General features: G+C 45.7%; 1 protein-coding gene across 1 annotated transcript in view; it reads left to right on the forward strand.

Moving 5' to 3' along the window:
- Positions 1-13,958, forward strand: part of NLRC5 (NLR family CARD domain containing 5) — a 111,548-nt gene that overhangs the window by 48,473 nt on the left and 49,117 nt on the right. The window contains 3 exon segments of the mRNA XM_065898366.1: positions 7,889-8,196; positions 8,998-9,057; positions 13,559-13,627. Coding sequence (XP_065754438.1) covers positions 7,889-8,196; positions 8,998-9,057; positions 13,559-13,627 — 437 coding nt within the window.

A 13,958-nucleotide genomic window follows, 5' to 3' on the forward strand; every position in this document is an offset into this window, starting at 1 on the left:
AGATATACCATATTTTGCTTATTCATTTGTGAGTTTTTGGACATTTGGACTGTTTTCACTTTTTAGCTATTAGGGATGATAAACATTTGTGTACATGTTTTCATGTAGATGTATATTTTCATTTCTCTAGGATATAAACCTAGGAGTAGAAAATCGCTGGGTTATAACCCTGTTTAACATTTTAAGGAATTGCCAAACTTTTTCAAAGTGGCTGCACCATTTTGCATTCCCACCAGCAGTATATAAGAGTTCCTGTTCCTCCACATCCTCATCAACACTTGTATTATCTTCTCTTTCGTTACAGACTTTCGACGGGGGTGTGAAATGGTATCTGGTTGTGGTTTTAATTTGCCCATACAGAAAAATTTAATTTAATTATGTAACTAAAAAATAATTCTTAAAAAAAAAAGGAAATCCCCCTGGCGGTCCAGTGGTTAGGACTCCGTGCTCTCACTGCCAAGGGCCCGGGTTCAATCCCTGGTCAGGGAACTAAGATCCCACAAGGGGCCCAGCACAGCCAATAACAATAATAATAATAATTCTTTCCATTTAAAACACTTGTATTACTATGTGTTTTTTATATAGTTGATTTACATACAATGTTGTGTTAGTTTCAGGTATACAGCAAAGTGATTCAGTTACACATACATATATATACATATATATATTCTTTTTTTAATAATCTCTTCCATTATACCATTATAGGTTACATATGTGCTGTGTTTTGTTTGTTTTTGGCTACACTAGATCTTCGTTACTGCGCGCGGGCTTTCTCTAGTTGTGGCAAGTGGGGGCTACTCTTCATTGTGGTGAGCGGACTTTTTATTGTGGTGGCTTCTCAGTTGCGGAGCACAGGCTATAGGCACACGGGCTTCAGTAGTTGCCGCACGCGGGCTCAGTAGTTGTGGCATGCGGGCCCTAGGGTGCGCGGGCTTCAGTAGTTGCGGCGCGTGGGCTCAGTAGTTGCGGTGCACGGGCTGTAGGGCACACGGGCTCAGTGGTTGTGGCACACGGGCTTAGTTGCTCCACAGCATGTGGGATCTTCCCAGACCATGGCTCGAACCCGTGTCCCCTGCATTGGCAGGTGGATTCTTAACCACTGCACCACCAGGGAAGCGCCTGGTACCATAAAGTTTTAATGACAGTTACTTTATAAAATGCCTTTGTTTGGAAGCCTCTCCATTATTGCCTGCCTCTCCCAATGAATAGTCTTTGATATAATTGCCTTCGGTTTTTTTCTTTTTATCTAATTCTAATTCAAAATGTTTATTATGAAATAGTTAAGGCATACAAACACTTGTCATATCTGCCATTTTTTGTCTAAAAGACCATTATTATAATTTTACCAAGTTCTCACAAGTATCCTACTGTAATATATTTAAGGCATTGCCTTAAATACGCCTATTAACTTAGAGGGGTTTTTCCTTTCACTTTCTGTAGTCACAGGCAGGCTTGTCTTAGTCTGTTATAGGGTTCTGGCAGTCTTAACAGAATACCATAGACTGGGTGGCTTACACAACACACATTTATTTCTCACAGTTCTGGAGGCTGGGAAGTCCAAGATCAAGGTGCCAGCAGATCCGGTGCCCAGTGAGGACCCTCTTCTTGATTTGCAGATGGCTGCTTCCTCCCTTTATCCTCCTCATGTGGCAGTGAGCAGAGAGAGGAAGCACATCTCTCCTGCCTTTTCTTTTTTTTTTTTTTTTTTGCGGTACACGGGCCTCTCACTGCTGTGGCCTCTCTTGTTGTGGAGCACAGGCTCCCGACGCGCAGGCTCAGCGGCCATATATCACGGGCCCAGCCGCCCCGCGGCATGTGGGATCTTCCCAGACCGGGGCACGAACCCGTGTCCCCTGCATCGGCAGGCGGACCCTCAACCACTGCGCCACCAGGGAAGCCCTCTCCTGCCTTTTCTTATAAGGGCACAAACCCATCACGAGGGCTGCATCCTAATGACCTAATTACCTCTCAAAGGCTCCATCTCCAAATACCGTCACACTGCAGATTTACGCTTCGTCATATAAGTCTGGGGGGAACACAAACATTCAGTCCATAGCAAGGCTTTATTTCAATTTTCTCATGCTTCTCTCCATTTCTTCTGTTAGAATTTGACAGTTTTCTTTTTAAAAAAGCATTATTACCTCAGTAGCTCTTCAGCAGGCCGTGTTTTTTTTTTTCCTTGTTTCTAACTACAGTACTTATCTCTGTTATATTAGAATATGCTCTCCTTTTTAAAAATTTATTTTATGAAGTGTAGTTGATTTACAATGTTGTGTTAATTTCTGCTATATGGCAAAGTGATTCAGTTATATATATATATATATATATATATATATATATATGGTCTTTTTCCTATAATTTTCCATTATGGCTTATAGGATATTGAATATAGTTCCCTGTGCTATACAGTAGGACCTTGTTGTTTATCCACTCTATACTAATAGTTTGCATCTGCTAATCCCAAACTCCCAGTCCATCCCTCCCCCACCACCCCTCCCCCTTGACAACCACAAGTCTGTTCTCTGTGAGTCTGTTTTGTAGATAAGTTCATTTGAGTCATTTGAGTAACTGTCAAGTGATATCATATGGTATTTGTCTTCCTCTTTCTGACCTACTTCACTTAGTATGATAATCTCTAGTTGCATTCATGTTGCTGCAAATGGCACCGTTTCATTCTCTTTTATGGCTGTGTAGTATTCCATTGTGTGTGTGTGTGTGTGTGTGTGTGTGTGTATATACATATATATATGTGTGTGTGTGTGTGTATATATATATATATGTACACCACTTCTTCCTTATCCATTCATCTGTTGATGTACATTTAGGTTGTTTCCATGTCTTGGCTATTGTGAATAGTGCTGCTATGAACATAGGGGTGCATGTATCTTTTCGAATTATAGTTTTGTCTGGGTATATGCCTAGGAGTGGGATTGCTGGATCATATGGCAATTCTATTTTTAGTTTTTTGAGGAACCTCCATATTGTTCTCCATAGTGGCTGCACCAGTTTACAACAGTGTAGGCGGGTTCCCTTTTCTCCACACCCTCTCCAGCATTCATAGACTTTTTAATGCCGGCCATGCTGACCGATGTGAGGTGGTACCTCATTGTAGTTTTGATTTGCATTTCTCTAATAATTAACAATGTTGAGCATCTTTTCATGTGCCTATTGCCCATCTGTGTATCTTATTTGGAGAAATGTCTATTCAGGTCTTCTGCCCATTTTTTGATTGCATTTTTCATTTTTTTATTATTGAGTTGTATGAGATATGTGTATGTTTTGGAAATTAAGCCCTTGTCCGTCACATTATTTGCAAATATTTTCTCCCAGTCCGTAGGTTGTCTTTTTGTTTTGTTTACAGTTTCCTTTGCAGTACAAAAGCTTGTAAGTTTGATTAGGTCCCATTTGTTTATTTTTGCTTTTATTTCTCTTGCCTTGGGAGACTGACCTAAGAACATTGGTACGATTTATGTCAGAGAGTGTTTTGCCTATATTTTCTTCTAAGAGTTTTATGGTGTCATGTCTTATATTTAAGTCTTTAAGCCATTGAGTTTATTGTTGTGTATGGTGTGAGGGTGTGTTCTAACTTCATTGATTTACATGCAGCTGTCCAACTTTCCCAGCACCACTTGCTGAAGAGACCATCTTTTCCCCATTGTATATTTTTGCCTCCTTTGTCAAAGATTAATTGACCATAGGTGTGTGGGTTTATTTCTGGGCTCTCTATAGAATGTGCCCTCTTGGTGTGGATTGATCTAAAGTCTGGAACTTTGTTGTTACATTCCTCATACTTCGGAGATAATCAGTGCACACTACTCTCATATTTTGCCTTTCTTCCGTTCTTCCGTGTACTTTTTAGCCATCTTTTTTCTTCTCTATTCAATATTATTGTTACATGAGATCTCTAAAGCTGTATTACGTAGGCATTTGTGCCAGAGCATCATTTTATTTTATTTTTTATTGAGATATAGTTGATGTACAATGTTACGTAAGTTACATGTGTACAACATAAGGATTCACAATTTTTAAAGGTTATGCTCCATTTATAGTTATTATAAAATATCAGAGCATCATTTTATTGTCCTCTTGGTGAGACAGTGATCGATGCCTCTGGGTTTTCTCATTAAGAAGAATGTTTGCTCTTGATTATTTAAAAACTTCTTCATGACGTATTGAGAGAGAAGACTGCACATTCTAACCTTTTTGGAGTTTTATTAGGAAAGGAAGCTGACATCTGTGGTAAGGATTATTCCATTTTCATCCAATAAATTAGCTGTAATAAGTCTGCTGAATTTGAGGAGCCTGCAGTGACGTCACTAGTCGCTGTAAGGGGAATGTTCAAGTTGGAAGAGGAAGAGGGGCATCCTCTGGGCCAGATACGGCGGGAGGTGACACCAGGGAGGGCTGGGCTGTGAACAGTCCAGGGACAAAAAGAATCTTGGTTGGGGAAGAAGAAGATCTGTACCTGAAGACGAGAGCCTGTTTCTGGGTCTCTGTCCTCCGCGGTGTCAGGGGTATAGGGGTCAGTGCCTTCTTTACAGAATTCCTCTTGGAACTTGGAATAATGATGGGGAGCGTGCACTGTCTCCTCTCTCTTAGGGGCCTGTCCTATGGAAAGAACCTGAAAATCCAGCTCAAGGACTTGGCCCAGGAACCCATGAGACCCTCTCTGTGGACATCCTAGAACATCTATGATGAACCAGGAAGCCAGGTAGGTGATCATTCCCCTTTGCCTCCTCTCTTTCCCTCCCATCCACTCCTTCATCCCCCACCCTCCTACTGCCAAGACTGCACCCTACTGCTCCCTGGACTGCCCCCAAGATAGCAAAGTTACCCTTAGTCATCCTTCAGCATGAGAGTGAGAATCAGCAGACACAGAACGTCAGCAAGGACCTGCGTCAGCATCTACCCTTTGCATGGATGGTGTGACCAAGGCCCTGACAGAGAAGAGATTTGCTCATGTTAAGAGTGTATCAGGGCTTCCCTGGTGGCGCAGTGGTTGAGGGTCCACCTGCTGATGCAGGGGACGCGGGTTCGTGCCCCTGTCGGGGAAGATCCCACATGCCGCGGAGTGGCTGGGCCCGTGAGCCACGGCCGCTGGGCCTGCGCATCCGGAGCCTGTGCTTCGCGACGGGAGAGGCCGCAACAGTGAGAGGCCCGCGTACCACAAAAAAAAAAAAAAAAAAGAGTGTATCAGTTAAGATAAGCTAGTTATGCTGCAGTAACAACCTCCAAAGTCCCCGTGGCTTATGACAACATAAGTTATTTCCTGGTCTCAGTTCTTGTCTAATATGAATCGACTGGGGCCTCTAGTCCACATTATCCTCTTTTCCGGACCCAGGCTAAAGGAACAGCCGAGATCTGGAACTGCTGGCCACTGTGTTAGAGGAGAAGAGAGAACAAGGTGAACTTCTGCACAGACATGACGTGGGACATTCTTTAGCATATTTCATTGCCAATGCAAGTTTCGTGGCCATACCCAGTTTCAAAGGGGCAGGGAGGTGCAATCCAACCAAAGGCCTAGAAAGAGAGTATCTGTGAACAGCCCAATTCTGTGAACAGAGAATTAGTTACAGAGCTGGGACAGGCACACCCGTCTCCTAACTCTGGGGCTGAGGCTCTTTCTACTATGAACCTCTCTCTCCAAGGCTATTTCCCACAGACTTTCACAATGACCAATAATAATATAATGTGCTTTTTCTTCCAGGGATGGTTATTTTTAAAGAGCTTAAGGTCTTACCCCCAGAGGATAGAGCACTCATGGTGGAAACAATGGCATCGTGTTAGACTGTCTAGAGGGGAAAGTTGAATTTGAAGGACTTTCCCAGAAATTATACCATCCAGGCACTCCTCACTTCTGCCTGGCACCTTGCTGCCCTGGATGATTTCTTTATGGGCCATATGATTTTGGACATTATAGCCCAGAAAAGAAACTGTGCCCTAGGCCATGTTCACATCCTTGTGCCAAGATCACACAAAGGGCAGGGATTAGCCCTTGTCTGGTGCCACCTAGGGATCTCAAGCCTTGGAAATTTACTGGCCTGAGAGGTAAGAAATCTCAGTTCTGAGCCTGGCTCTGCCATGGACTTGTATGATGACCTTGGGCGTGTCCTTTACCCTTCCTTGGCTTAGTCTTTCCATCTCTTCAGTGGGGATGGTGATCCCTGCCCATGCCATAGATGTGAGCATGTTTCATGAATTCTAAAGCCCTGTGCCTGAGCAAGGAGTTGTTGCTATTAGTTTAGTTGGGGAAGGGTGACCAGAGGGGCTGGGGACATGTGCCCAGTAGGCCTCTGCTGAGGGTCAAGGGAGAAGCTGGGGTCTGAACCCCAGGACACATGGTCTTTGCCCCAGCCTCTGGGAGTTGGTATGGCTGGACCCTGGGCAGGCCTCCTACCTTTTTCAGAGTTAGAAGTGGAGTCTCTGGAATTGTGATAATTAGATGAGACACATAAAGCACGTAAAACAGTGCCTAACACATAGTAAGTGTTTTCTGAGTGTTTGCCTCTATTATTAAGGAAATAGTACCAGAAAGTACATTTGGAAATGTTATAGTATATTCCACTGTATTATGGATAACCAGTTAGTTAATTTCCCACTGTTGGATATTTAGGTTGCTTCCAATTTTTTATTTTTTTTATTTTTTAATTTAATTTTATTTTTTTGCGGTACATGGGCCTCTCACTGTTGTAGCCTCTCCCGTTGCGGAGCACAGGCTCCGGACACGCAGGATCAGCGGCCATGGCGCACGGGCCCAGCCGCTCTGCGGCATGTGGGATCTTCCCGGACCGGGGCACGAACCCGGTGTCCCCTGCATCGGCAGGCCGACTCTCAACCACTGCGCCACCAGGGAAGCCCTTTTATTTATTTATTTATTTATTTTTGCTTCCAATTTTTAACTATTAAAAATAATCCTGCAGTGCACAGCTTTGTAACTAAAAATTCTGTGTACCTCCATGATTGTTTCCTAAGGCTAGAGTGTTAGAAATGGAATTGCTGAATCAAAGGGCCTACAGACTTTTTAGGCTTTCACTACATGTGTCCCTTGCCTTATATTAGTACTCCTACCAGCAGGTTGTTTGAGAGTTCCAGTTTAGAAGGGGAGAATTTGCTTAGAGAGAGAGAGGAGATGGTCTGTATTAGCTAGGATTATATTTCACTGTGAATAGCAGAAAGGCCCAAGCAACAGGGATTTACACAGAATAGAAATGTATTTCCTTGTCACGTAATAGAAATTCAAAGTCAGAGAGTCCAGGGCAGGAAAGCTTTACCCTCCGTCTTCCTCGGTACTGGCTTCTACCTCATAATCCAACATGGCTGCCCAAGTTTCAGTCATCACATCGGCATTCCACCCAACAGGAAGAAACAAAGAATGATATACAACATTTCCACCTACATCCCATTGGCCCAAATTTAATTACATGGATACATCTAACTACAAGGGAGGCTGAGAAATATAGTCTATTCCAGATGACCAGGGACTATTCAGGGGTTCTAGTACTAAGGAAGAGGGAAGAACAGATTTTGGGGGACAGCTAGTTGTCTCTGCCATGAGCTTAGCTCACACAGAGAGCAGCACAAATGGGTCCGTGGAAACAAGAATGAGTTAAAGCATCGTCAGGGCATTATCCACGGGGGATGAACTAGACCATTCCAGAGGCAACACATAGGCACAGATTAATTTTGCAAAGGATGCAGAAGAAGGAGATTAATTTCTGGGACCGAGCTCTGGGCAATGGCATTGAGACTTCACGGAGAGGCCACTTCTTTGTCTTCTGTGTCTGTCTCTTCTCTTCCCCTCAGATGTAGGGGTTGTTTGTGACTTCCCCTCTTGGCTTCCCCCCAGCTGAGTTGTCCCCCAGCTCACCTGCCTACCTGGTCCCTGCAGGGCCGGGCTGCTCACGGACCCCATCAGCCTCCAGCTGGGCACCGAGAACCTGTGCAGATGTCTCGTGAGGCTGCTCAGCAAAGACCCAGAATGGCTGAGCGCCAAGGTGAAGTTCTTCCTCCCCAACATGGACCTGGGTTCCGGGGACCAGTCCCCAGACCCCACACAGAGGGTCATCCAGCAACTCAGCAAACTGCATACCCAGGGTCAGAGCACCTGGCAGGAGTTCATCCACTGCGTGTGCATGGAGCTGGACATACCACTGGACCTGGAGGTGCCGTTGCTGAGCATTTGGGGCCACGGAGATGGTAAGAGTGGCCGTGAGAAGTGGGGAGCCAGAGAGGCCCAGGCGAGGCCAGGACCTGTCTGGCTCAGAGACAGCATGGCCAAACCGGGAACAAAATTCCATGTTTCTGCGCACCTACCGGAGCAAATGCCCTAACACCACCAAATCCACTGGGGACCTGGAAGACTCCTCCTTCCACCTTGTGCCACTCCAGTTGCCCAGAAAGGCAGGATGCACAGAGAGAAAGGACCACGTGACTTCTTCCTGCCAGGAAATTCCAAATAGCCTGTAACACCCAAGAGGTTTCTTTTCGCAATGCAGTCAGAAAGTCAGAGAGAGAGCCCTCGGACTACTACTTCTGTGCGGGCTGACTGAACCCTGTTCTGTCCAGCGAACGTTTCTGGGGCTCTTTCTATTTACACAGCACCGTGGGGAAGCACAGAACAGTGAGGGGTGACAGTGTTCTTGGAGAGAAAGTGAGAACTTAAGAACTCTACAAGGCAGAGTGCAGGGCAGGCGGGGAGGCACAGTGTACACACGCGTGGATACACACATACGTGCATGCACACAAGCAGGCATAAACGCGTGTGTGTGCACACGCATACCTGTATGTGCACAAACCTTTAGATGTGCACACGTGTCTGCCCCCAGCTGCCTTCAAGGCTCACCACCAGCTGTGCCCTCCACAGATCACTGAGTGTAGATTTCTCCCTTGCTGGGAACCCACCCTGAGGGATGAGCCCCGAGCCAGACATGGGGCCAGAGCTGGTCCCAGGGCATCCTAGCACATGTCCATAGCATATTATCTCCTCCCCTCTTCCAGGCTTCCCCAGGCAGCTGGACATTGGCGAGGAAAGCCAACCAGACCCTCAGCTCCACCCTGGTAAGGCCTGGGGCTGGGGAGTGGGAGTGGGGGTGAGCACGTGAAGTCCTCACCTCAAACCCAGAGCAGGCTGGTGGTGGCTGGTCACAGCCGTTTCCCATAAACCAGCCTCCTCATCCTTGGACCCATCTGCACGCTTCCCAGGTCCCTCACCACGACTCCCAGCCTCACCCGCACCCCCTCTCTGCCCCTCAAGGCTTTGGCCTGTCCTGATACATGTTCCCAGGAGTCTAACCCGGAGCCTCCTGGGAGAGTCTGAAGTTGTCAGCCCTTGACCACTGCCAGAATCCCCTCCCTGGTTTCACTAGGGGAAGCCCGTTCTCACTTCCCTGTCCCCAAGCCTCAGGGCCTCGTGCTCCAGCCCCACAGACTCAGGCCCCTCACCATTCAGACACCTGCAGGCCTGACACTAACCCACAAACTGCCGTCCACACCCAGGGAGCCTCTGACTGATTTTCTGACGGAGCGCAGTGAGCTCAGCGATCAGATGGTCCGCCTCACTGATTCATAGGCCACACTCTGTTCAGAATCTTTCTTTTGTTTTTCTTTTTACTGTGGTAAGTTACATGGAATCAAATTTACCATCATGACTACTTTTGAGTGTATAGTTCAGTGTATTAAATACACTCACATCATCACGCCACCACCACCATCCATCTCCATAATTCTTTTCATCTTGTAAAGCAAACTCTACCCATTAAACAATAACCCTCCATTCGGCCCTCCCCCAGCCCCTGGTAACCACCATTTACTTTTTCTCTCTATGACTTTAGCTACTCTAAGTACGTTGTATAAGTGGAATCATACAATATTTGTCCTTTTTGACGGGCTTATTTCGCTTAGCGTAATGTCCTCAAGGTTCATCCATGTTGTAGCAAGAGTCAGAATTTCCTTCCTTTTTAAGACTAATATTCCACTGTATGTGTAAATGACATTTTGCTTATCCATTCATCCTTCGGTGGACTCTTGGGTTGTTTCCATATTTTAGCTATTGTGAATAATGCTACTATGAATATGGGTAAACAAATATCTCTTCAAGACCCTGCTTCAATTCTTTTGAATATATATCCAGGATCCAGGGTCATATATCAACTCTATTTTTAATTTTTTGAGACACCTCCACAGTGTTTTCCACAGAAGCTTCACCATTTTACATTCCTACCAGCACTGCACAAGGGTTCCAGTTTCTCCACATCCTCACCAGCACTTTTTGTTTTCTGTTTTTTTTTTGTTTTGTTTTGTTTTTTGTTTTTTTTTTTCGCGGTACGCGGGCCTCTCACTGTTGTGGCCTCTCCCGTTGTGGAGCACAGGCTCTGGACGTGCAGGCTCAGCGGCCATGGCTCACAGGCCCAGCTGCTCCGCGGCATGTGGGATCTTCCCAGACCGGGACACGAGCCCGTGTTCCCTGCATCGGCAGGCGGACTCTCAACCACTGCGCCACCAGGGAAGCCCTTCTGTTTTTTTGATAGTTGCCATCCTAATGGGTGTGAGGTGGTATCTCATTGTAGTTTTGATTAGCATTTCCCTAATTATTAGTGATTTTTAAATTTTTATTTATTTATTTATTTATTTATGTTGCCACTGGGTCTTATTTGTGGTATGCGGGATCTTTAGTTGCAGCGTGCAGGGTCTTTAGTTGTGGTGTGCGGACTCTTAGTTGTGGCATGCGGGACATAGTTCCCCGACCAGGGATCGAACCCGGGCCCCCTGCACTGGGAGTATGAAGTCTTACCCACTGGCCCACCAGGGAAGTCCCAATGATTAGTGATGTTGAGCGCCTTTTCATGTGCTTATTGGCCATTCATATATCTTTTTTGGAGAAATGTCTGTTCAAGTCCTTTGCCCATTTTGAATTGGCTTCTTTGGTTTTTTGTTGTGGAGTTTTAGGAGTTCTGTCTATATTATGGATATTAATCCCTTATCAGATATATGTTTTGCAAATATTTTCTCCTATTCTGTGGGTTGCCTTTTTACTCTGTGGGTAGGGTCTTGTGATGTATGATTTTAAAATTTTTTATGGGGCTTCCCTGGTGGCGCAGTGGTTGAGAGTCCGCCTGCCGATGCAGGGGACGCAGGTTCGTGCCCCGGTCTGGGAAGATCCCACATGCTGCGGAGCGGCTGGGCCCGTGAGCCATGGCCGCTGAGCCTGCGCGTCCAGAGCCTGTGCTCCGCAGTGGGAGAGGCCACAACAGTGAGAGGCCCACGTACCGCAAAAAAAAAAAAAAAAAAAAAAAAAAAATTTTTTATGAAGTCCAATTTTTCTATTTATTCTTTTGATGTCTGTGCCTTTGGTGTCATCTCCAAGAAATAATTGTCAGTCCCGGTGTTGTACACTTTCATCTTATGTTTGCTTCTAAGAGTTTTATTGTTTTAGGTCTTACATTTAGGCCCTTGATCCACTGGGAGTTAGGTTTTGTATTTGGTGTTAGGTAAGAGTCCAACTTTATTCCTTTGCATGTGGATATCCAGTTTTCCCAGCACCATTTGTTTAAAAGACTGTCCTTTCCCCCACTGAATGGTCTTGGCACCCTTGTCAAAAATCACTTGACCATATATGTGAGGGTTTATTTCTGGGCTGTCTATTCTATTCCATTGGTCTTTATGTCTGTCTTTATGCCGATACCACACTGTTTTTGATTATTGTAGCTTTGTAGTAAGTTTTGAAATCAGGAAGTGTGAATCCTCCAGTTTTGTTCCTTTTCGGGATTGTTTTGACCATTTGGGGTCCCTTGAGATTCCACATGAATTTTAGAATGGGCTCTATTTCTGCAAAAAAAGGCATTGGGATTGTAATAGAGATTGCATTGAATCTGTAGATCCCTTTGGGTAATATTGAAATTTTCAACATTATTAAGTCTTCCAGTTCACGAACATGTGTTTCATTTATTTATGTCTTCTTTAATTTCTTTCAGCAACATTCTGTAGTTTTCATTGTACAAATCTTTCACGTCCTTGATTAAGTTAATTCCTAAGTATTTTGTTCTTTTTGATACTACTGTAGATGGAATTCGTTTGGTCATTTTCTTTTCAGATTGTTCATTGTTCATGTATAGAAATGTAACTGACTTTTTTTTTTTAACATCTTTATTGGGGGTAACTGACTTTTGTGTGTTGACTTTATATCCTGCTACTTTGCTGAATTCATTTATTAGTTCTAACAGCTTTTTTGTGGCTGTCTTTGGGGTTTTCTGCATATAAGATCTGATCATCTGCAAACAGAGATAACTTGACTTCTTTTTTCCAATTTGGATGCCTTTTATTTCTTTTTCTGGCATAATTGCTCTAGCTAGAGCTGCCAGTTCTGTGTTGAGTTGAAGTGGTGAATGCAGGCATCCTTCCCTTGTTCCTGATCTTAGAGGAAAAGCTTTCCGTCTTTGACCATTAAGTATGATGTTTGCTGTGGTTTCAGAACCTTTATTTCTATAGAAATATTGACTTTTTACTTATATCTGTGCATGGCTATAACAGAAAACATCCATCCCGTAATCCTAGCTCCCCAATAAATCAAAACTGTTTGATACCTTGTCCCTCTGTCCCTTATCACTGAGCTGGAATACTTGTCACCTGGCTGTGACCAGGCCTGGTTGATATTTAGCTAGTGAGTCCATTATTAGTAAAAGACTCGTTAAAATATTGAAATACAAGGGAATTCCTTGGTGTTCCAGTGGTTAGGACTCAGTGCTGTCACTGCCGAGGGCCCAGGTCCAATCCCTGGTCGGGGAACTAAGATCCTGCAAGCCCCTCAGTGCCCCCAAATATATCTTACACTGATTCCAGCCCCTCTTCGGGACCCCTGGGTTTCCCTGCAGACCAGCATCTAAAAGTTTAACACCTGGCGGGGCAAGAGACCTGCTCCAGCGGCTGTTCTGATTGATCACCAGTGCCTGGCTGTAGGAGTGTCCTGCTTTACTTCTTAAAATTCTTCCATAGCCCTCTTTCTTTCTTCCTCCCCTCCTTTCTGTCTCCCCTTCCTTCTTGTTCTCCTTCTTCCTTTCCCAACCTCTTCTGAAAGGTATTAAAGCAACTCTTGAAAATCCATGCAAACAGACAAGAGCTCATGAAACTAGTAAGAGAAGTGAGGAAATTTGGAAGATGTGAAATAAAGGGGATAAAACACACTGGTACAGGAGGGAGGGCACAGGCCTGACGAAGCCTCGTGGAAGCTCCACTTTTCCAACCAGCAGTGCCCAGAGCTGGGTGCTTTCCAAGCCATTTAGTGCTTGAGGCTGTTGGCTGTGGGCCCTGCTTCCTGCATTCTGGGCTGGGAGATGCCCAGGCCCAGAGCCTCCAGCCCTCTCACTTGGGCCTGGGACCCCTCTGCAAACAGGAACTGATGCTGGTGCAGCCTTTGCCTGCCGTCTGCCTTCACTCAGTCCCTGCGCGTGGATATACTTGTCTGGCTGCTACCTGTCTGTGGAATGGAGCTCCCTGAAGGTGCTGGCTACCCCCTCAGCCCAGGCCCCCAGACCTCACCCTTTACTCCTTCCTTCATTCTTTCCAGGCCTCAAGCAGCCTCATCAGAGCTGTGGGTCCTCACCTCGCCCAAAGCAGTTCAAGAAGCAGGAGCAAGGTGGGTACCAAGGTGTGGGGGGGACCCGAACACTGGATTGGATTGCCTTGGGGCAAGGACACAGATCCTGGACTCTGTCCCCTGATAACAGGCTTCCAGTCATGGGCCCCCTGACTCTTGTCTTCCAAGCTCCCAGGAGGGAAGAAGAGGAGGTCCTGGGTGGGCAGAGGAGAGAGCTAGGTCTGGCAAGGAAGCACCTTGCCCGGTGGGCCACAGCGGGGCTTCTCCAGAGACGGCTCAGCTGAAGGAGCTCAAAGCATCCCAGCAGGTCGCAGCTTCACCATCCAGGCTTTTCCGGGGATACTCCCATGTCCTCAGGGTTGAGGGAGCT

This window comes from Phocoena phocoena, chromosome 20, assembly GCF_963924675.1.
Source record: "Phocoena phocoena chromosome 20, mPhoPho1.1, whole genome shotgun sequence".
NCBI classification, from domain to species: domain Eukaryota; kingdom Metazoa; phylum Chordata; class Mammalia; order Artiodactyla; family Phocoenidae; genus Phocoena; species Phocoena phocoena.